This window comes from Anomalospiza imberbis, chromosome 13 (assembly GCF_031753505.1).
Source record: "Anomalospiza imberbis isolate Cuckoo-Finch-1a 21T00152 chromosome 13, ASM3175350v1, whole genome shotgun sequence".
In the NCBI taxonomy this organism is placed as follows: Eukaryota; Metazoa; Chordata; class Aves; order Passeriformes; family Viduidae; genus Anomalospiza; species Anomalospiza imberbis.
This window is the reverse complement of record NC_089693.1, coordinates 12,911,761-12,935,500: the sequence shown is the minus strand read 5'-3', so window position 1 is coordinate 12,935,500 and position 23,740 is coordinate 12,911,761. Positions and strand designations below refer to the sequence as shown.

Genomic DNA, 23,740 nt, shown 5'->3' with positions numbered 1-23,740 from the left:
ATGAAATCAAGGACAAGAGGTAGGGATTAGACTAAATACTAAATAATGCAGCTGGGTAAAGGTAAAAGCTGGCCAAGAGACTGCAGCAAATAACAATTCCCTTCAAGAGGAAGGTGAAGCATAAAAGCTGGTGCTATTGCAGCAGGTACTGTTCTGTGAAAAAGGTACAAGCAGGTAGTAGGTTCTCCTCTCTTAGAGGAAAAAATTAAGAGGCCCACAGAATTTGTACTATTGATTTGTATCATATATTTATGTCATTAACCTGAGTAGCATTGCTTTAATTAAAAATTAAATATATCTGTATAAATTACAACTCTTTGTTTAATGATGCTTAATGAATCTTAGTTCAAAGTTAGAGAATTTTTGTATTTTTAATTAGGAAGCCAAATAGATGTTTTTTCCTTAAAACAAAGATACTACATAATCGAAAGATTGCTGAGGTGCCTAAAATGAATGCTAATGAAAATTTCTGGGTTAATGCTTCACTGTATTCAGACTATTAAGTGTTCATATTCTTATGAATGCTCTCTTTCTCTTATGAAGAAATAAATTAATAATTACAATTTTTTTTCTGGAAAGAATCATCACTGTAAACATAACTTGAGCCATATTCACTTTTGTTTATTTTTTCTCCATTATGTTTTGTGACAGAAGTTCTTCATACCCTTTCCCAGTAATATCTTGGGTATGGTTAGGAAAATGACATGGAAAAAATATTACATTAGAATATACAACTGGTGCAATGCAAATATTTACTTTTGTTGTGTAGCTGAGATAAACTAATTTACCATTTTGATTAATCTCCTGTGGGATCACATGATCTCTTCATTTAAAGAAATAATTCTTTGTTTGCGTAGCTTCTTGAGGATGTCTAACCTTTTGGCCAGTACTGTTGACATTCCTGCCTTTGAGAGAAATCATATTAGAGGATTTCTGGGAATCTGCCCCTAATTCATCTGGTATTGGTTTAGATTAAGCCACTGTTCTTTGTAGTTATTAAAACTCATCTCTTGGCATCAGGAATGGGAGTGTTTCAGAAATTAAAACTGCTTTAATGTGAAGTGGTTCAAGTATAGATTTTAGCATGGTTTTGCAAATAGGAGCTGTCACTTCTACCACCAGCAGTGATAGCCTTTTGGTATCTTATTTCACTGTTTAATGAAAATACAGAGAGGTGTAAAATATCTTTCTTATATCATCTACAGCCTCTTCCATCTGTGAGTGCACTGCCACAGTCTCTTCTCCATCTGTCCCTGTTTCTGTCATATGGTTGGTTCAGTAAAACCTATGGTTGTTTTCTTTGGAAGAGTCTCAAACAGAAACTGAGTGAACACAACTGAGTGAAATGTTGAGTATGTGAAAGCATATTGCAGTTATTTTAATGTTCCAAATTTTAGCACTAGTGATTTAAATTTTAATTGTTCTAAGTCAAATCCTGAATATAAATTGAGTTTCGATTTTTTTTTCCAGGGCTCTTAAAATATTTTTTGTTTAATAATCTGTAAAAAGACAATGGATCATGCTTGAATGCTTTGAATCTAAACCAGCTGGGAATACCAGTTAATAAGTTTAACAATAATGGGGATCATTGTTCTGTAGCAAAGTATGACAAAAAACAATTTAGGATGTAATAATTGTTTAACATTAACCTGGTATTTCTGTAGATATGGGATTTTTATCCATGAAGGGAACTCTAATATAGATGTGTCTAGAAAAACTTCGAACCTTAGAGTCGCTTGTTCAGGAGGAATTCTGCTTGTGATTTTAGTCCATCTTCTTATTTGACCTTGTTATTTGTGTATTTCCACTGAAATACAGAATCACTGGTAACTGGAGGCTCATATAACACTCAAGTTAATAAGTTATAAATTAATAACATGTTTATGGAAGTGAACATGACAATGAATGAATTTAGAAAATCATATGCTGAGTTTTCTTGACTCTGTGTAGCATTACTGTTTTTAGTGCACAGTTCTAATTGTTGGTGGAATGTCTGGGAAGATAATTTTCCCTGCCTCTCATGTTTTTAAAGCTATCTATGTTAGCAGGCTGTTACACCTTCCAGTGCTGTCCTCTTTCTCTGCTAGTTCATAATACTGCACAATATTCACTGATCACATTTCAGGGACAAATTTAGTCTACAGATTATTTTAGGGTACTAAACAGAATTGCTTTTAATTCTGAAATCCAATTCATAAAGTTGTAGAGAGATAGAAATATCTTGCATTTTTCCTTCTAGACTTGATCTAGAGTTGACTAGAATTGGCATATCATGAAGAAATGGTTTTATGCTTTTTAAAGGGACCATTATAATGAGCTGTTTTGTATAATCAGATTAGCAAAATCCAGTAGCTTTGTTCCTCAACTGTATTTCTGCCTCTGTGGTCACTTTTTCCCCTATGCCCTGTCCTTGTTAACATAGCTCAGTGGATCACTGTCATCTTCAGTGGATGCCTGCCAAGGTTTCAGCTCAGCTACTGGCTGGTAATCTTGGCTATAAATATATCCCCCCCTCTTCAGACAAGCTTATAATAAATGAGGGAAATTATTACTTCACACAAATCAGAAATTTTAGCATAGATGTTGTGTGTTAGGTATCTAGAAGAAACATAAAATCCCACTTTGAAAAAAAATACATCTGAAAAGCTGCTCCATGCAAAGCTTGTAAAAGTGCCCTTATTCTGCGAGTTCTGGGTGAGTAACTGCTGGTGCTTCTGTGCTCTGGGTGAATGTTTAGAGGGGTTGGCTGCCATGTGTGGGTTGTGTTTGCAGCAAGTCTAGCCCAACAAAGCCTCTGACTTGAGCTGTAGGGGCTGTCTCTGTCAGTGCTGAGGAGCAGGGGTGTGTAGGTGTCAACAGATGGGAGTTACAGGCAGTCCTCAAGGAGGATTTTTCCTTAGCCCACGAGCATATGCTCAGTGCTGGGAGGACGTGCTGAGCTGCGCTGAGCGTTGGTTATGCAAGGCTCGCTGTAGTGACAAGGCTTCTGGAGAGGGACTGTGAGAGCAGCAGGAGAGTTCACTTTCTACCCAGGGTTCTGATTAAATTCAATTCTTGAGGCAGAGCTGCTCTTTGAGCACTGCCCACTGCTGTTGGCCTTGTTATTGAAAGATCACCCAGAGGCAATTTGGTAATTTCTTTGTCAAATCTTGAATGTAGACCCTGCATAAATAGAAGAAGTTACACTTTAATTATACCTGCACTTGACGTCACTGGTTCCTCTTCCATTAGGAAGCTGACTTGCATGGCCCCAGACATCTGCCATCATTCAGAGGGGCAATGTCAGAATAAATGCTGCTGTGGGAAGAAAGGGAAACCAAGAAAAAATATTTTGCAATAATCTCGTGTATGTTATTTCATTCTAATGATCTGTCTGGCAAACTTGATGGGCTCTACCTCTATTAAGGAAGAAAACAAATTAAAAATAAACAACTGAATATATGTGTGTTCTAGCAAGCAAATTTAATTTCCTCATTGGCCATAGATACACTATGGCTTGACAACACAGATAAATACAGCCCTTGGTTAAGAGGTAGAGGTATCAGTGAAGGATGAAAACCTGTTCTGATGTTTAAAGTGCATGGAAATCCTGCTCTGTGTTCACCTGTACTTGTGCAGCCTAATGATCCTTTTGTTAATCCCTGAGCCTGGGACTGGATCAGAAAATTACCCTGGGAAGGAAGAAAGGGATTGCAGGAGAATGACAGGATAAGTGGATGAAGTGTGTGTGTGTATCCAACCCCCCATATCTTTTCTTTTTTCCTCATTTATTTTGAGCAATACTAGTTTATGAATTTCCCCTGCACTTGTCTGCTTATCCAACCTTATGTCACATCCTTGTTTGTGCTAATACAGCAAACTAATTGAGGTTAAAAATAACCTCTATCTGGAGCACATACTTACAGGCACAAAGCCACTGAGAAAAGAGTGAGAGCATCCAAATTTGTCTAGCCCCTCAGGCTAAATTTCAAAGTTTGCAGAAGAATAAAGCTCAGGAAGAAAAGCTTGGGAAGGTTGTAACAGGTCTCTGGAGAGATTAAATAAATGTTCATAGGTGCTGTGAGGGAAGAATTTTGAACAGGAGCATCTTGTAATTCAGTATTGTGTGAGTTGAGACAAAAATAGAAATTCATCAATTTTAATACACTGAAAACAAAAGTTGGGGTGTTCTTTAAGACCCAGCACTGTTCCTTTCACCTAAGCAATCTTTATGGTGATGATTCTAGAGAGCCCCAGAACAGGCAACCATCAGTAGTAAACATTTTACAGTCTGATAAAGGAGTATTTACTGAAGCTGATAGAGGGCAATTGCTTCTTAGTGATACTTTGGATTGCTTTTTTTTTTTTTTTTAAATTATAGTCTTGGAAGTGCTATTGTTTGTTTGAGTATAAATTATCTTGTTATACAGTTTAGGTGTATGAACAAATGAAATAATTTTGTGGTAGTTTGCCCAAAGTTATATGTATAGCAATGATTAACTCTGCCTCTGCTGTGCTGCTACACTGAATATTGCTCTGGTTTTCCTTGAGTTTTCAATATCCAGCTTTATGTTGATTGTGCCTAGATCAGATGTTGTAACATTAAATTGAATAGATTCCATAATCATTAATATGTTAGGTTCTGTTTATCAGAAATATTTAGTTTTATTCTTCCCTCTGCACCCCGCGGCAGACTTTGGAGAGGAGCTGGGGGTCAAGAGGTTTCAGGACACTGAGGTTACCTCTTCTCTTTCTGTAGATGTTTATGGTGAATTTTGCATTTTTTTCCCACATCTTTCCAGGAAGTATGTGAAGTTTGTCTGCACATTTCATCTTCTGAAATGCCCATTAGTCAGATGAACTGCTCTGCGCATAAGTGAGGGGAAGTTCAAATAAAGGTATATTTGGGAAAAAAAAGGAAAACTTCTCTTTCTGACATATATATATATCTTTCCGGGGTACATACTGTACTTAAATAGTTATAGACTACCCTTTTTATACTTCAACTCTTGTTTATTTATATTGACATATTGGGATGCTCCAAAACATGTTTATTTCTATAATAGCCAATCAGTATGCAGGAGAAGTAAACCATGCAACTTGGGAATTGCTTATCAACTGTATAATGAAGATGAATGGCATGCTAAACCTTATCTGATTATGCAAAAGTAGATTTTTATGATAGCAATGCCTTTGCTTTGCAGTTTCTAGAAAGCTGGGCATCATGAATCTGATTAATCACATAAAATTAGACCGAAAGAAAGGAGAAGAAAAAAAATGGTGATGCTGTGTATTTTGGGTCTTTTCCAATCAGGTGGCATTACCTGATGCTTAAAATCTTTGTGGGCAAACTTTAAGAATATCAAATGATAGTGAAATTCATAAGTTGTAGTGAGCCTATTTACGAACTGATGCTATTAATGTGACTTATAGAACAACTAATAAAATCTCTAATGACAAATATTTGCCAGGATTGGTTATATTATACATTGAATCACGTAAAGTACCAACAGAAAGATAGTACTAAATTCCTTATCTTCGACTTCCCTGTGGGACCTAATTGTGAAGCAAATTTGTTGATAATATCTTCAATAATAGATTCCTGCAACCAGCTGAATCCAGCTTTTATTTGCCTTGACTAAGAGGTTCAGGCCTTGGAACTACATCTACCAAAATTCAGTTCTTGGTTTCTTGGGTTTGATTTTTTTCCCCTGTGTGTGTGCTCTTATTTAGAGTTGGAAAATGCACAATAAAATTCCTTGCATAAGTTTCACTTGTCCTTGAGATCTGAAACATTGTAATGAGACATCTCAAAAGGCACAGGATGGCTCATCCTGCTGTGTTCTGGAGCCACTGTTTCATCAAGGAGAATCATAAACCTTGGAAGACTTGCAGACTTTTCTTGGGAGATTTTCAGATTGAGGCAGTTGAGAAATCCTCCTTCTGCAAATGAATGTTACCACAGCAAACTGGATCTGTGGAGGATAAGCACTGTTTATTGTCACAGCAGTGACAAATTGCTTGTACAGTAAATGACTGGAGCTGTTTTTTAGGGCTTAAAAGAGAGAAAAGTATCAGAAAGTAAGTGGGAACTGAGTCAGATAATATGAGTATGTCTTCTGTTCATCCCCAGATTTTCTGTGGAAATTAGGGCAATTACACAGCAATGAATGGTAATGAAAGCTAATTATGTTATTGTTCAGCATCATAAAAACCCAAACCTAACCACTGATTGTGAGTGCTTTTTTTCATTGATGTGCTAGAATATAGCTTGCTTTTTGCAGGGATTTTGTCTTGCAACAGAGCAGTATTTTTGGCATATTACTTTTGTCACCAGCACTAGAGCTAATCTCCTCAATGGTGTCCAAATGCATCATCTCTGCATTATTACCTTGTTTATAACTGCACAGTGTTTCTACTGTGCTGCAGAGGAGGGTGTCCTAATTTTCCTGAAATAGTGGCTGCTTGAGGATAGGAAGCTAAGGCAGTGACTGCACATTCAGTTTCTGGTGGTTGATTGAATCTAGAAGCTTTGTGCCACATTTCAGGGCTGTTCTGTAGTGATATGGGACTGGTTATGAAAAGAAATATGGATTGTATGGACTCAACATGGATCTGAGAGACTCATTGAAAACAAGATGCCCACACTTTATCTCCTCAATCACACAGTCCCTTCTTTTCCCAGCTAGAAACTCCACAACAGCATTTAGAGTGAAGCATTTGTAATGTGAAATTCCCATCTCAGAGTGTGTTTTAATTTCAGGACTGAAATTAATTCTATTTTCTGATGGGAAACTTCAGCCACACACAGGGAGACAATCAAGGACAGACAGCTGAAAAGTGTCTTGGCATTGGTTCAGTTAGACAAAGATCACTGCTTTGATAGGAGATCCTTTCATCTTCAGGTGCTTTAACTACTTGAACTCAGGTTTCTATTGTCTTTCAAACAATATTATTGTAGGCAGAATGTGACCTTGGCCTCTGGCAGTAATTGGGGTACCCCGTGTTTTCACCTGAGGGGTGCACCCAGTTCACCTGCTGACAACCTGGACTGTGAACATGCTGGTCTTGGCTCAGCCTGAGGAGTTGTTCCCTGGTGAAGGCATTTGCCTCACAGGGTCATGGGGAGTGAAACTCTGTCAGTGGCACATTCAATGAGGAGGCAACCTCCCTTGAGTCTGCAGAAAGATAAAGTTCCATTTGCACAGCGCAGGGTAAGAGTACTTGTTCAAAATGCAGTAAACAGGACATGCCTCTGACAGATTTGCTGACAGGTGGCTGCTGAAGTCCAGGTTGGAAAGTCACCTTTGCCTTTTGAAAGCAGTGTAAAGAGGATATAATTCCCTGCTGCTTTGGACCAAAACAGTTATCCATACCAGCACAGAAGAGTACCAAAGAGGTGTAGAAATTTAAGTGATTCTCTTACATACTTTTTATACTGTTCTTAGAGTTCAGAATAGGGAAGAATCAGATTTTGGTAAGTATTTGAGGTCTAGAAACAGTCTGACAGTGTGTTCAGCTACCAGGAAAGAAGTTTGTGATGGCAGGGTTGTAGTTTTGTTTTAGGGAGCCTGAATGAAAGAGCTGGTTTCTTATATGACCCCAAACGCCGTGCCAGATGCTAATCCGCCTTTTTGGATCAATTTTTGTCTATAAATACCTGATATTCTCTCTAAAGCTTCCACTGTGAAGGATTTGACTTTGCAAAACTTCTACTCAATGCTTTTAGCACTTCCTGAAAGGCATCCATCATTCTGTGGTTTTAATTGAACACCATTCATTTTACACTCAGTCAGTAAAGAGAAGAAAAGAAAGGTGACAGTCTTTTCTTTCCAGTATCACCTTTCTGTCTTCCACTTGATGAGCAAATCAGTGTCTTTGGTTTAAAAAAGTCACCTGCATTTCCTTAATGTTTAGCTTCTTTCATTTGAAAATGTTTATTTTGACAAAGGTTTTTCTCAGAGTGAAGAGTTTAAAGGCAGACAAATGAAATACAAGTGAAAAAAGGCTTATTAAAGAAAGATTAAATTAAGCATCACTAGCACTAGGTCAGGCTTTGTATATCAAAAAGAAATTTATCTGTATGATGTTTTCCCTTGCCAGATGGAGATAGTGACATCCAGTCAACCTTCACTAAGAAATTGCTGTGAACACTGAGTATCTGAGCACAGGAGCATCTCTGTGCTCCTCAGAGATTTGCTAGGCAGTTTCAGAGCAACCTCTCAGTGGTGTTTAAAATAAAAAAGTTCCTCAGATGGTGTTTTTTCGCTTGGTTGTAGCCTGTAAACTTCACCTATAAATGTCCCTTCTTTTTCACATTTGCCTGTTACAGGTGCACAAATTCCAAGATTGGTGTCTTGATTTTGCTATGTTTGTGTTTTGTATGAATGTTTCTCAATGAAATCTGTTCTGGGAAGCAGGAATTCAGAGCATGCCTGCAAAATAACACTTCATATATGCCTGCTTCATACTTGGCAATGCAGAATCTAGGCATTGATCTCAAGCTCATTGGAGGGAAGTCGTGTCAGCAGTAGTGAGATGACTGCTGCATGTGTTTCCTGGTGTAGGCAGGGGCTGGGGTAGCACTGCTGAACTCTCAATTCCAGCTGTTAGCAGGATGGTGTCTGCAATTACTTGTGAGACTGACAGTCTGTATTGCCTCATTTATAGTTTTTAAGGGTATGTAAAGTGCTGTAGCACAGCTGAGCCAGAATTTAAAACCCTTGTGAAAACATGGGAAAGCTCTGTTGTTGTGATTAAAGGAAACTGATGCGTGACTTAATGGCAGCTTAGCTGAGAAGAAGAAATGATAAACCGGGTTTTTCACAAAGCTAAAATCCAGCAAAAGGAGGACCTCATGGCTGGAGGCTATGGTTGCTCAGAGGCCCCTGAACACACATGCCGGCCCTTTTCCCGGTGAACCAAAGCTTGCCACCCCAGGTTCCTGATGTCCGTTTGCAGGGTGTGCTTGGGACTGCCAGGACAGCACAAGTTTGAGGTGGTGGCAGGTTGGGTCTGGGACACGTCTTGCGCCGTCTGGAATTTATGGAGGCGGCCACCTACTCGGGGCCACAGGCCCCCGAACACAAACACCGGCCCTTTTCCCTGTGAACCAAAGCTGGCCAGCCCAGGTTCCTGATGTCACTTTGCAGGGTGCGCTTGGGACCAGCAGGGCAGCACAAGTTTGAGGTGGTGTTTGTGTTCAGGGGCCTGTGGCCCTGAGTGGTCGGCCACAATTGCATTAGGTGTTCTCTAAACAATTAGGAAGAAAGTGTTTGTGCTGCAGCATATTTAGAGAAGGTCAGGGAAATTATAACATGGTTTTCTATAGTAATATTAATTAAACGTAATATTTACTGAAGAAAAAAATCACACTATATTTAGTACCTCTGTTATCTCATATCTAATTTGAAGAAGAGTTGCCCATTTGAAAATTATAGGCTGATAATTGTTTTTTTCCCCTTTTGAGTTAGTATTGTTAGAATCTAGTAGCAAACTTAGCAAATATCTATATATGTGCAAGTAACTTATGTTAAAATATATTTAAATAATCAGAATTATTAAGTGTCAATCAAGGCAATGAGAGTGGTTGGGCTTTTTCCTTTTAACTTTTTCATGTGTTTCTAATAATTGTGGTTTTTTTCTCTTTGTTTCCTAGTACATTGTATGAATTTCTTTCATTTTCAGAATGTATTTTTCTGTGTTCAGATGATGGTGATTTTGGTTTTTCAAGTCCAATAGGTGTTCAGGTATATATCCAGTACCCCCCTTTTAGCTGCTCTGGGGTTATCTGTAGCAGTGCTGCAGGCTCAGCTCTTGGGGCTCCCCTGTGCTGGCCAAACTGCTCAAGCAGCTGGGAGTGCAGGAGGGGCTTCATCCAGGAATGGAGTCTGGCTCTTGTCATCTTCATCACAATCAAATGAGATTTGTCAGATTTATGATTTGTGTGTCTGGTAGGAGCCATCTCAGTGTGCTTCTGACTCTTCATAATTAATGAGTTTTTGAAGGAAAGACATAATATAATACAAACAATTCAATATAATACAAACGCATTCAAAACAGAGCCTCTTTTTTGGTCAGAAATACTCCTTTTCAGGCAGATGCAGAATTCCTTCAGGGTTATTCTTGAGCATATTTTGGAGCAGTAAAACAGTATCCCTGAATATTTTGAATTATTATTTAGAGAAGAAATTGAGGGGTAGTGAAGACTTTAAAGCTAGCTTTATACTAACTAATTAAATACAGTTGGAAATAATCCTCTGTAATCCTATGGTAATAATAATCTTTAATGAATGTGTTTTGTATATAACTTTGCTGACAAACTTCAAACTTAACTTTCTTCCTTGGTCTCTTTTCTTTCTCAAGTCCTTGGATTGACCACTACTTGAAATTTGTTTATTTCTTCTCCAAGTTTTTAATCTAAAATATCTGTACCCAGACACCACATGATACATGCAGCCTTTTTCAAATGGACTTAATCTGCTCCATGTAAAGACAAGTTATGTTTTAGATACATCTTGTGAAAAAGGCCAAACTACTACTTAGATAGTTAAAGCTAGAGTTCAAATGCACCTCATTTTTGAAAAGGTTTTTTTGTGCTGTGTAAGGCTTGCCAGCTGACAGAATAACCTTGGCAGAGTGCAGCCTTTGCTTCTTTTTCATACATATTTATTCTACTATCCTAGGATCATCCAATGGGAATTCATTACTTCAGCAATGATTGAAGAAATCTTATTTTTAATCTAAGTAATTTTCTGTGAAGTTTAATTCATAACGTAAGAGCACCTCCTGGGTAATAACTAAAAATTATATATTTTTAATGAAAAGAATTGCCTTGAGTCCTCAGTGTCCAGCAGACTTGACTCCCACTCTCCAAAACTCATAGATCATCTTTACCATATCATGTTTAATATTTCATTACAATTTAATTACTGGAGAAATTCAAGATTAACAATAAAAATTGTCTCAGTTGGGGGCTTTTAAAGTTATAGGGGAGACTGGTTTCCAGTTGGTTCTGTTACATTAAGAAACACAAAATTGGTTTGGGAAGAGTTCAGGCTAATAAGACTTGCAGGCTCTATTTTTCCAGTTTGAGCACTGACACAGATTTATCAAACCCCTGTGATTGCGTGTGTGGGCTTGTGAAAATGCTCAGTGGTATTTCCAAATGGCCCTGAGTTCTCTGTGTTTTATGTTCCCCAATAATTTTGAGCAGCATCATAGTTCTAGTTTGCACTGATGGCGTGGCAGTGAAGTCCCCTCAGTTTCCGAGAGAATAACCCAGCAGAGCTGACTGTGGCAGCCAGGATCTGCAGGGCAGGCGGGCTGGCCTTCAGAGCTCTGCTCCCTCTTCAATAAAAATATCTACTTCTGATTGCATTTCTACAAATCATAGCTCAGCTTTGCAAAGTATATCTGTACCAGATATTTGTGGTTCTATATGTTAAATACTAAAATAAATAAACAATCCCTCCCCAACCCCAAAAGCCCCAAATCAAAAGCCACACTAAACCACAAACATGAGCACAATCCTTTCTTCCTTGATTTTTGTTTTGTTTTGTTTTCTGAAGGAAATTGATACATAGCTCTTTGCAACTTAATTTAAAATTCAGTATAATCACAGATCAGGCAGCATGTTAAATCTGAATTAAAATCTTGGCAGCTTTTAATTTTAAATTTGGATGCCAATTTGCACTTGTAGCTTAATGAATTTAAATAGTTCCATGAATTTGGGAGAGTATTCAGCCTTTTGGAGTAATTGAATTTTTTCTTTTTGATACCTAGTGATGACAAATATAGAAATAGTAGCATTTGCTGAAATAAAGTAATACTGGAAAATGATCTAAAATCTCATAGGTTTTTTTGAATTATTCTGTAATTTTGTGAACTATTTTGTATCCTGGGAACAATTCCTGGTTCCTACAGTGTCATGAGATTTCGTTTTTGCAGAGTACTCTTTCAGCTAGATGCCTCTAAAACAGCCGGAGAACCATTGTAGAGCTGTGCAACTCTAGAATTTTGAAAGTGTACATCAAAAGCTTAAAACATTGTGGCATCTGCATAGATTGACTTTTAAAAAATACATTAAAATGTATTAAATGTAAGTTATTTTGTAATGTCTTAGTGAAGCTGTGCACTTCTAGTCTTGTTATTCACAGTTTAGGACAAAATATTGCTAATTGTCTTGCAGGAGTTATTGATGGTGATGGTACATGCAACATCTTTTAGTTCCAATGGTAGCTATTGCATTTTTAGCTGAGAGTGGGTATAAAGTTGAGTTACATTTTTCAAAAAAAGGTTGCTTCTCTCCATGCTGTGTGAGAAAAATTAAAATACTTACAGATTATGTGATGTTTTTTCACATTGTATAAAAAATCAGTTTTTCAGAAAACATAAAGGATGCCTGCTTTTAATAGTGAAATCTCAGAAGTGCTGTTAATACCTTTCTGATTAATAGTAAAAAGAAAGAGATGGACTGAACATACATGGACTGACTCAACAGGAAAATCAGTAATAAGGATAATGAATAGCTTTAAACAATGCCAAAGCATGATTCCTGCTATTGCTTATCAATCCTAGCAGCTTTCCCAGTTGACAGAAAAGCAAATTTTATTGATGATTATTGTCTGTGGGTATATGGCATCACAGCTTAGCAGAGTGGTGCTGGGTAAAAGTGGTAATTGTACAAGGTTCTGGACTGAGACAAAGAGCTTTAGACTTTGCTTTTCTAATTAATTTGGCCGTTCAGTTATGTGGTTTCTCTGGGTTTTCTTCCCCATTAGGGGCTGCCTATGAGCCCCCAGGTTGAGATGTGCATTTAAGGTCCACTTCAGTGTGGACTGTGCCAACAGTGCTCCCAAGTGCCTCGTGCTTTTGTTCTCATTGTAATGAGAAGCCCAAATAAATGAAATTTATTACATTTACTTGTTGCTTATATTCCACAGAAAAGACTAACAGGAATTTGATTTGAGGTGTCTGTTAGTTGCATGATATTGTTGTAGTCAGTTGAAGAACTTTAGATCTCCTAAAAGCTTGTGGATTTTTGATTTGTTTGGATATATATATTGGATATATAGGAACCCCATGAAATATTTATCCATGATGAATTTACAATTGTAAATTAAAGATTTATTTGCCTTTGAATATTGATACCTTCACAGTGAAAATGGATTTACTTTTCATATTGTTATGTTGCTCTAGAAATTTCAAGGAGTCTGTTCATTCACAGGCTTTTTACTTATTATCAACAATTATTAGAGGGGAGGTTTGCTTGAAAAGTTGATTGAAGTCTTTCTACTTGTTCAATAAAGTAATTGAACCATACCAGCTAGTAAACACCCATAGCTGTAGACAGAGATAGTGACAATCCCCCAAGTTGTGCCTGGTGTGAGAAACAAGGAGCAATGCTTAGAGCATAAATTTGGAATATAAGGCTGCCTGAATTTCAATTCGGATGCTGTTGCCTACCCTTTATAGCTTAAACAAAAAATTTAGTCTTATTTCCTCAGCCTTTCTGTGTGTGAGTGATGGGACATTGAGGAAGAACATGATTGTGGGTAAATCGCATAAGCTCAAAACATCATGGAAGCTGTGACCAGGTACTGCAGTCTCTTCACTCACTCTTTGCTTTTACCCCTGACTGCTCAACTTCTATGAATGGTTTTGGGGGGGCTGTGTATGTCCCTGTAATTTAGTGTGGTGTTTTTTTTTTTTTTTTTCCTGGTATTATGGTATTGTGTGACTACAGTTTTGTGTAGTAAAAGTTGCTGTGCTGTGTTTGTTACTGATGAGTTCAGAAGCCACTTTTAACTTCTACAAAAGTGTTCTGACAGCAAACCTTTTATGAGCTTGGGGTGTGAGCAGAAAAAACGGGTAAGCCTCTTGTACTGCTTGCTTGTTAGTTATTGGCCAAACATATACTGAGAGTGTTCTTATAATGGAGTTTAAAAATGAATCTAGAACTTTATTCCTTTCGCTATAACTCCTTTCTAGGATGGTCTGAAGAGGATTTTTGGTTTTTTCCTTTGTTTCTTTCTTATTGTTGGTCAAAGTCACCTTGGTATATAGATGTGTGCTAATTATCCTCTGTCAGCCCATTTAAATAATTTACCGTGTAAAGGTCTCAAAGGACCTAGGTGGCAGGTCTGATTTAGCACAGTCTTTGTTACATGAGCCCTTTTCTTTCAACTCTGCCCTTCCTTCTCTGTTTTATTGCAATGTCTCTTGTTTTGGTTTTTAGGTATCTCTTTTCCAGCGATATTTTATTTAACACTCTCATCCAAATACAGGCTGCTACTGTAAGTAATGATACTGTTCCAGACTTTCCTCCTCTGTGTTCACTTTGCTCTCAGCACAAAAGCAGATGATGTTCTCTAAATATTCCAGTTAACTGTGCTTGTTTCCATTAGCAATGTCTGACATGCTGGATTTTAAACCTGGTCTGTGTTTCAATATGCTGATTCTAGACGTTGCTTCCAGCCAGACAGGACTCTCTCAGCTGGCACTAGCCTCAATAGCTCACTTGAAGCATTTGACAAAGATTTAATCCCTTCTCACAGATTATTTAGCCAGCCAGTCTAAATAACAACATTTGCCAAAATTGCAAGCTGTTTATGAGTATTTTTCTATGTATTTATTTTTTCTATTCTTTTCAGAGATATTCAATTAATGCAGTAACTTTTGTGTATAAGTTTTGTTTATTTCCTTCTGACAGAGAAGGATATATACTCAGAGTTACACTCTTCGTTGTTTCCATCTAATAAGAGTAGTAAGTTATTGCTAAGTGTAAACAGCATTCTTTGTTTCTATTTTTTTCTGCTGTGAAATTTCTCTCTAATCAGAAATGAAATTCTCTACAGTAAAGGGAGGATGTGCTGTGATTATATGGACTGTTAAACATCACAGAGCATATTTGGTAGGAGTTAAGTTCACTGCTGCTACTGACTCCAGATCACTTCAGTAGTTACTGCCATGCTTTGTCTCTACTGCTGAACTGTGGAGAATGAAGGGCTTGACCTAATTTCAGAGTGGATACTGTGCTGAGGAAGCTCAGTCTGGCACAGGAGTTCCTCTGCAAATTACACAGGAAAAGCAGATAGTGTTTTAAAGGCATATTGGTTTATTATTTTCTCCTGGGTACAAATTCACATGTTGGTACATTGATGCATCATTAGATCCAAATTGCTCTTGTTTTTCAAGCTCCTCAAGAGAATATTCCACCTCATTGATGTTATTGTGTCTTGGATATTTATTATTCAGGGAAATAATATCTGCAGGCTCTGTAGCTTGAACTTGTTTATGGTGGCTTCTGGGCTGGGAATACGTTTATCTTTTTGTAACAGAGGGTAGTGACATGCAGAGCACATTTATTTAGACTCAGTACTAAAAGATGGGGGAGACACTCTCAGGGCTCAATTTCTGTCTTGTACCTGTACTGACATCAAAATCAACAGAAGTAACTCTTGAGCTAGACTAGAACAATGCAGAAATACAGACAAATCTACCTTTCTGTGTCATATTGGTATCACACAACCTTTTCTGGTTCTGCCAGGAGTTAAGGAATACAGTCTGAATCCACACTGCCTGTCAGCCCTTTCCGACATCCATTCCTCTTTTCTTCCTCTCCATCTTTTCCTCTGAGTATATTCCCATACAGTCCAGCTATTCTGGCTATCCAATTTGCTTGTGAAATGCTTTTTGTGTCTGACTGCTGTGTAATGCTTAGAAACACTCGGTGGTTTCTATGGACAAAGCCCTGCCACGTGTTGTAAGTTAAAGTCCATCTAGCAGGCGTCATACAGGGGCTGTTATCTGGAGGAGGGGAATGGATTCACTCTGCTGTAGTTTTCTATTAGTGTTCTACTGTACACTGCATATTTTCACAATCCTTTTCAGTTTTTGTTTCTGCTAGTCAGTAATTGACATTTGTTTTCTCACTGTCATGACCTCAGGCCTGGAGGCTTAACTCACATTGCAGTAAGTGCTGTCACTGGCAAGAAAAATCCTCTTGCTTAAATGGGTAAGGATGATTGAACAAAATGTGTAGGCTCTATTAGACCTGAATGGAATGCAAGTTAGAGCTGCCTCAGTAATCGTTAGCAGCTCCTGTGTCTTGGGCAAGTGAAGATGGAGATCTGTGATTTTTGCCCGAGTCTGGTCTGTTACAGCTCCACTTGTCTTACCCCAGTGTAGGTTTGTTTTTACCTTGTGTATTTGGTCAAACAACAGTGTGTATCCAGTTTACAGAGCAGAACTGGGAACAGCTCAGGAAGCTGATCTGTGGCCTGAGCTGCTCTCTGGTTTGTCTTCTTTGCCTGGAACTCCTACTACTGCTCAAAAAAACCCTAGAGAAATGGGTGTTAACTTATGTGTGAGACCCCAAGGAAATGCAGGTCGGAGCCTGGAATTGTACTGTGTAGAAATAACAAAAAAAGTATTAAAGAGCAGACTTAATTCCTTGGATTAACTTTTCTTATTTTCATGTATTTATTTAGTTGAAAATTAATCTATGATGTTTGGCTTTCACTACGAAGTGTACAGTATGCCCACTTGTTATTTCATATTCTGCAGTGAATAATTCATTGTGCTAAATTGATAGTGAAGGCTTTCAGCTGTAATTGCTGAAAGTCTTTGAAATATAAAACTGAATTCTTACAGTGAAATGATCATAGGCTGAGTCATTTAGGAAGTTTTTTAGGTAAGCTGTCAGCTACAGAATCTGTTTGAAAAGATACTTTTGTTCACTTGGTTCCTTAATGGGTTTATCTTCAATTTAGATTTTATAGATTCATCATTTAGAAATGCATTTATACTCTGTAGTGTATAAATGTGTGTGTGCATTCATTCAGCATAGAACACCCAGGAGAAACAGATATTTTCCAGACATAAACTGTAATTTTTCTTTCTCTCAGCCAATAGTTATAGTGATGTTTTTAGAATATCCTAGTTCTGTTTATTAGTCCCCGTCTAGTGTTTGTATCAGGTCTTGATTATAATTTATAAAAAAATTTAGGATTTGTCTCCTGAAAATTCATTTCTATGAATTTTTCATAGTACAAGTCAATCACATAAATCTGGTGCCAAAATGCAAAGTGATATGAGAATACCATCAAAATAAGCATGTGTGAACAACTGAATGCTTTCCAACACTTGCCCAGCTATATTTTACAAACAACATTGAATCCATTTATGTTGATTTTATGTCTGCTAGCTGAATTTAATTTAATACGATAACTTAATATTCTCCCATATTTGTTCAGGTCTTTAGATTTCAAGGGATTTGTGAGAAATGTGTATTTAATTCAGACTAATGCAGTAATGGTAAATTATTATTCTGTTTTCAGTATTTGTATAGAAATTTGATTTCTACAGTCATTAGCATGAGAATATAAATGAAAACTAGTAAAACAAATGGAAGAAAAACAATGGAAATTATTGGTCTACTATTATTATTTTATGTAAAAGAAAAGTGATTTACTTCTCAAGTAAATCACTAAGTCTACCTAAGCCAAATCATGGCATTTATGAAAAGTCTCTTTATGAAAAGACTCTTGAATCTTCCGGTATACAGACAAAATTATTTGAAAAAATGTTTAATATTTTGTTGCTGGTACTGGTTGAGCCTCCTGGTGATAGCCCAACACCCATGAATTGATTATTTTGGTGCAAGTTTAAGTCTCCAGAAGACATAAAAGGTATGAAGAACTATGCACATCCAGTTCCATCTCACAGACATTTCCTTTGGTATTTTAGCAGTTTCCTGGGTGCAGTGTCCATATGCAAAGGAAAGGCCAGTTCCAGCACTGTGTTCTTCATTCAGGTGTCATCTCAATGTGACATTAGGAAAAAACTTTATTTTAAATAAGGTGTTTGAGATTCAGAATGGCTGCTAGTTTTAGTTTCTTATATGTCTTTAATTCCTACATTACTACTTCTCTCCTTTTGTCAGATATTAGCTAAAAAATGCTACGAGGAAAATTTAACTCTGTTTCTGTATTTGGCTCTTACATTTTCATCCTAGCAAACAAAATAAAAAGGGCAAAAATCTTTCTCAGTCCTTATTGAACAGTTTTACGTAAAAGTGTCAGTTCTGAGTGTACAGGTTGACTTGAAGAGCTGTCATATGACAGACTTCTCTGAATGCATCTTTTCAGGTGCACATCAAATGGTTTCCATGTAGTAACTGTTCCTTGGAGAATGGAAAATGTGTTCTCAAATTAATCTTGCTGTTCTCTGCTGTCTTTTTTCCTCCTTCATTTCCCTAAGAGCATGTATGTATATTTGCTATCTTAACTAACCAATGCTAACAGAATTCCATGTAGGATTTTGGTCGCATCAGTTGCTGAGAAGTGAAGCTGGGGGAACAGCTGTCAGTTTGCTTAGGCTAGCTCAGCTGAATTAAGAAAATTCTCACAAGTTGATTTTTTAAATGGGATATTTACTTCCCTAAAAGAGATTATAACAGCTTTTAAAACAGCACTGAAAACTCTTCCATGTCAATCATTTTGACTATATGAAATGTGTGAGGTCCAGCTGCTTATGCTATACTATTGCATTTACTTGTATTTTGATTCATAACAAGGTTTAAAGTGGTCCTGTGCTGTAGAGTTAATGCTTTTTCCTCTTATCTTCCACATGACAACTTTTGATCTATAAATATTTCTCTGTCAGAAACAATGAAACACGGAAGGGTATTGTGTAAAGCTGTGGATTATAAGGGATGGTTTTACCAGCTTGCCTGATTGCTTCTGTTGCATGCAGCTGAGGGAGACCACTACAAGCAGTAATTTACTGCCTTGACTGATTCTGTTGTTATTCCTTTATCCCCAGTCTCGGGGATAAACAGTTAAGTGGGTGGTGATTCCATTATGCACTAAAATGTGTGCCATTTTACAGTAGACTAAACAACCACAGAAAAATATGATTAAAGTGCTCCAGGTAAAAAAAACCCAGAAGCTGTTTACTCCAGCCTTTCTGGTTTAATTCACAGAGCCACAAATGATATATTCTGGAATTCTTTTTGCATTGTGTCCACAACAGTGTTCTGTACCAGGAACCACCTCATCTCTTGATTATTCTCCTTTTGTATTTGAAACAGAATCTGCTGATGTTTTCTTACATCAAATCTTGTAAACAGAGTCTGTGCCTACTGTTGACACTTTGGGCTATACCTGGCAGAAATACAATTTGACATCTATGATCTTAGGTGAGTTTTCTTAACTCTCTAAAGACAGTGCATAACTTCTCTAACTGTCTAAATATACTTATGACAAATCTAATTTTTAGTATTCAAGGAAGAATTTTGAGGATGTTGAAAGACCTTAATATATCATCTAAACATCTAACCAATATCTCCTGGTTTACGTGTGTGGAGTCATGTGTTAGATTTTTAGAAGGCTCCCATCAGCGTACAAACTATGTGTCCTCCCTTCCCTTACTTACTTTTTCCCTAAGCAAAGTTGAAAACTCCAACCTGTGTAATGAGAAATGCTTGTGACCAAAACCACTGACAAATGTGTAGCATTGCACATTTTTTTTATATATGTGTGTGTGTATATACACCTACCTAATTAATTATATTTTTAGGACACTGATATATCAAATTTTATACTTATAAAACAGCCAGATTCCAGACAGTGCAAATCATACTTTAATATATTATAAAGCTATATAGTAAGCCCACTCCATGGGCTTCACATGCACATAAAACCAAGAGTTACATAAATAATATCAAATGACAAAACTGGAAAGCAGTTTCTGCATACTTTATTTTACAATTCCTCACTAAATATATTTACAGGACACAGAGTTTGCTTTAGTGCAATACATAGTAATGTTGCATAAGTACAAACTGTTGAACTTTTCTAAAAAAAATTAAAGAAATAAAGCACTTAACTGATGTTACAGCTAAGTATGTAAAGCAACGTTAATAACTCTGAGTGAAAATGCTAACAGCATCTTTTCTTCTCATAAACAATTTCTAGAAACAAACCACAAACTGGCATTACATATTCCAACTACCCCTTGTACAGTACCATATCATTTAAAAAATCACTTTTTAAAAGCACATATACTGTACTGTACAGCAACCTGTTTCTACAGATACTGACTTACTCTTTTAATACAAATATGATATTACCGTGGCAGTTTTGAAGAACAAAGTTATCTCAAGATATCAAACATCAGTAACAAACTCTGATAAGCACAGCTTCTTGAGAACCTGCTTTAACAGCATTTCTTCACAGTGATATTTATGAAAGGTTGGAAAAAGAGATTAGCATAAAATATTTCCATCCTTTTCAGTTTTTATGCAAAAATCATTACTTTATATTGGTAATTATAAAATTACAAACACTTTCTATAAGTAACTGCATCTGTAGTAATGATAGAAAAAGTCATCAGTAAGACACCTAAAATGAGGCTTGCATAACATGAGAGTTTGAAAAAAAGTGGTATACCTCATTTTTAAAAGAAGAGTAAGGGATGTAACTTAATTTAGAACAAGCAACACAGTTTAACAGCGATAACCTATTATCAATTAAAAAAGCTACTTACTTATTAATAAATGTTAAAAAATAATGGAATTGTGATGAGGTGAAATCAACATTTAAACAGATGATGGAACATTTACTCTTAATCTTAGTTTTGGCACTTCATTGGAACAATTACTTTACCAAAGACCAAAATATGTATAAAAGATATACAGCTCCGTGACATACCTTGCAAATATAGTACATAAGTACTGGCAAACACTGAAAACATAGTTAAACATTCCCACAGATTTGCACATGCATGCAGTAGTCAGACAACAGCGCTGTATTTATGTTCTTGGCGGTGACAATCTTGCATTACTTGGATATTTTAGGCCGTTTCTTCAGCAGCTCTTGTTTCTGTTTTAAGTCTTACAAATTCTTTAGCAACTTCATCGTTGTTCCTCTGAGAAAGTATTCTAAGGATTGTGAGCCCAGTCTCATCCACGGAGATGCTCCTGAGCAGGGGGTACCAGGCGGCGCAGCCGCCCCGGTCGGTGATGGCCTGCAGCTGGATGACGGTCATGCCGATAACACGATCCTCCCGCGCAAAGCAGTAATCCTTCACTGACAGGTGCACTTCATAGGCTCCTGGCTTATCTTCGTTACTCAGCAGGCTGTGGGGATTAACAATGTAAGTTTAGAACAAGAAGTTCACCTTAATTCCCCCAAGGAATTAAATTCACTCTAGAAATCTTAGGCAAATTAAAGTAAGAGTGGTAGTTTAAGTTTCGTGGTTCCATTTTGTTACAACAGGATATCTAATTTTAAACTTTCTACACAGGTAACCCTTCAGACCTATTGGTGATGGAGCCTCTGTTCTCAGCAGCCTCAACAGAAACAGAATTCCCTCAATAGCTGCAACAGGCAGTTACCTTTCCCTGGAAAGTACAAAAAATGTTCAGCTGGTTCCCCAACTGTCAGCATCATGACTTTTAAATCAGCTTCAAAATATACAGAAAATCCCTGCCAGCAGGCATCAAAAGGAGCTTTGTGGTGAGACACAGACAGTGAACTGGTTTTTAGTCAGGGTTGGAGGGTAAGGGGAAGAAAATAAATTGGTGTCAGGAAAGGGCAGAGAAGTACTAAATTTAAAACTCCAGGTTAGGTGGAAGCTTCTTACTGATTTAAGGATTAAATGGTAACAGCATTAGAAAAACAATACTATTAACACATGCACAACCCAATACTCATTTTGATATCTCTACAGGCATGAAGGCCAGATATCTGGAAATAATAACTAATGCTTCTGTCCAAAGAAATACCTAGGCCAATAGATTCCTAGGGAGAGAAGTAGTTATTCCTCTGTAGGGAAATTGATTGTACATTTTAACCCGGTTTTATAGGACTGAAAGCTTGGTGACTGCCATTCATTTTCGCGTACAACAAAGATATAAATTAGTAAATAATTTTGAAATGGTGTCTATATATCTATGTTAGGATGGCTTTTTTTGTTATTAGTGGTTTAAAGACAAAAGTATTTTAGGGAAAATTTCAAAAAATATGCAACTTCTAGGCATAAAAGACTTACAATTGGAAAGTTTCATTGTACTTAGGTGACCAGGTGTTGCTCTTTGTCTTGGTTCCATGTTTTCTTTTCTTGTCACTTAATTTAGGACCCAGTATGCAAACTTCCACAAACGGCCGGAACATAGCTGTGGTTTGCCACTTTAGGTTATTAATTGCTACAACTATAAAGAGAAAAAAGAAATGAAATTAAATAAAATTCCATTGGAAGAGTTCCATTTAATTACTCTGTATGATTTGGTATAGCCAGGAAAGGTGATCTGAGAGCTTTCCTATGGGATATCAATACCTGGTAAGCCTAGGAGGATGCTTTGCCTCTTCCCTGCCAAGTAAAGTCGTCTGACTACTTCTAAGCTCAAAAGTATCAAATATAAATATGTATTTTACAAATCCTTTTCTTTTACAGCTTCTTTTTGCCTGCTACCTTCACTGCAATTAAAAAAAATCAGCTTATGCTAATCCAAATGATCCTGTGTTTCTGAAATTCAGGTTGTGCAGAACAAAAGCATTTGTTAAAAATGCAGCTTCTTAAAACTTGGTGCAATCATTTACTACTCAGCTTTGCTGTAGTTTTTTAGAAGCTGAATTATGCACAAGCAATTGAGAAGTATAATTTGACACATTTTAATTTATAACTCTATAACTTAGTATAATAACTTTAAATTTTCTACACAGAGAAGCATAGACAGTACTTGTCTGCATAATCTGAACTTGTGCTGATGTTGAGCAAGGAAAAAGTGCACTCCAAATCACCTGAAGTGTACTCTGAGTTTCTCAAGTACTATAATACTTATCACTTTTTATTTTAGTATTGGTATGTTTGACTTAGGATGTAGTGTTTGGAGGTTAGGTCTTTGTTGTTTCTTTCTTTTTAAAGTTGGCTGTTTGAAACTTACCTTTCACAGTGACTTTATGCTCACCAGTTCCAGGATGGGTAGAGACATCCACCTGTACAGATATCTCACCCACTGAATTATTAGCAGTTTGACCTGAAACAAGAATTACTCGTTAGCACACCTGGCTTCTCGATGCATCAAGAGAAATAGACAGCCAAAGGTGAGTGTTATTTTCCTTTAGAAACACTTCAACATTTCTGACATGTTTCACATTTCAGTGGGAATCAGTTATAGATTGATAAATGATTTTGCCACAAAAAACTGGGCAATTGCAAATATCTATGGAAAGTGCCTCGGTAGAATAAAAAATCCTGTTCATCTGGAACCTTCCATTCTGGCTGTCATTAGGTGTGTTTGCATCTTGAAATGCCAGAATTGGTGGGTTTGTCAAGTTTCTCATATACCTCCCAAAAATCTTACTGCTAAGTGTGTATTTGGGAAGTTACTTCTATATCACTGTTTATGAATCCTTTGCTGATGGTTTTGTCTCAACAAATTACTGAAGTTCTGCACTAGCACAGACAGAGGGGCTTAAAAATGAAAGAAAATGTTGAAGGGATGGGAGGAGAACCAGGAACTTACTTTTTAATGTTTTTGCTTTTGAGAACCAGGGGAGGTTTCAAGTCAGTTTGTATAGAATGAATCTTTAAAAGGACTTTAAATATTGTCCTGAAAGGTACCACAATGTATTATCATGACAGTAAAACATAAATGAAACTGAGTATATTTACTTGTTCTTTGATTGGATGACTGTGAATGTTGAATTCTGTGAACTGCACTTGCTCCCCAGTGTAATCTCCTGTGAACCAC

At 37.0% G+C, this 23,740-nt stretch overlaps 1 protein-coding gene across 4 annotated transcripts in view; it reads right to left on the bottom strand.

Annotated features, from left to right (window-relative positions):
* Window positions 1-19,604: 19,604 nt before the first annotated feature.
* UNC13C (unc-13 homolog C) overlaps window positions 19,605-23,740 on the bottom strand; it is a 137,929-nt gene continuing 133,793 nt past the window's right edge. For all 4 annotated transcript variants that reach the window (XM_068204004.1, XM_068204005.1, XM_068204003.1 and 1 more), the window contains 3 exons: window positions 22,931-23,023; window positions 22,039-22,198; window positions 19,605-21,124 (listed from right to left, as the gene is read on the bottom strand). In XM_068204004.1, coding sequence (XP_068060105.1) covers window positions 20,839-21,124; window positions 22,039-22,198; window positions 22,931-23,023 — 539 coding nt within the window. In that variant the 3' untranslated portion in view covers window positions 19,605-20,838. The remainder of the gene's footprint in view (window positions 21,125-22,038; window positions 22,199-22,930; window positions 23,024-23,740) is intronic.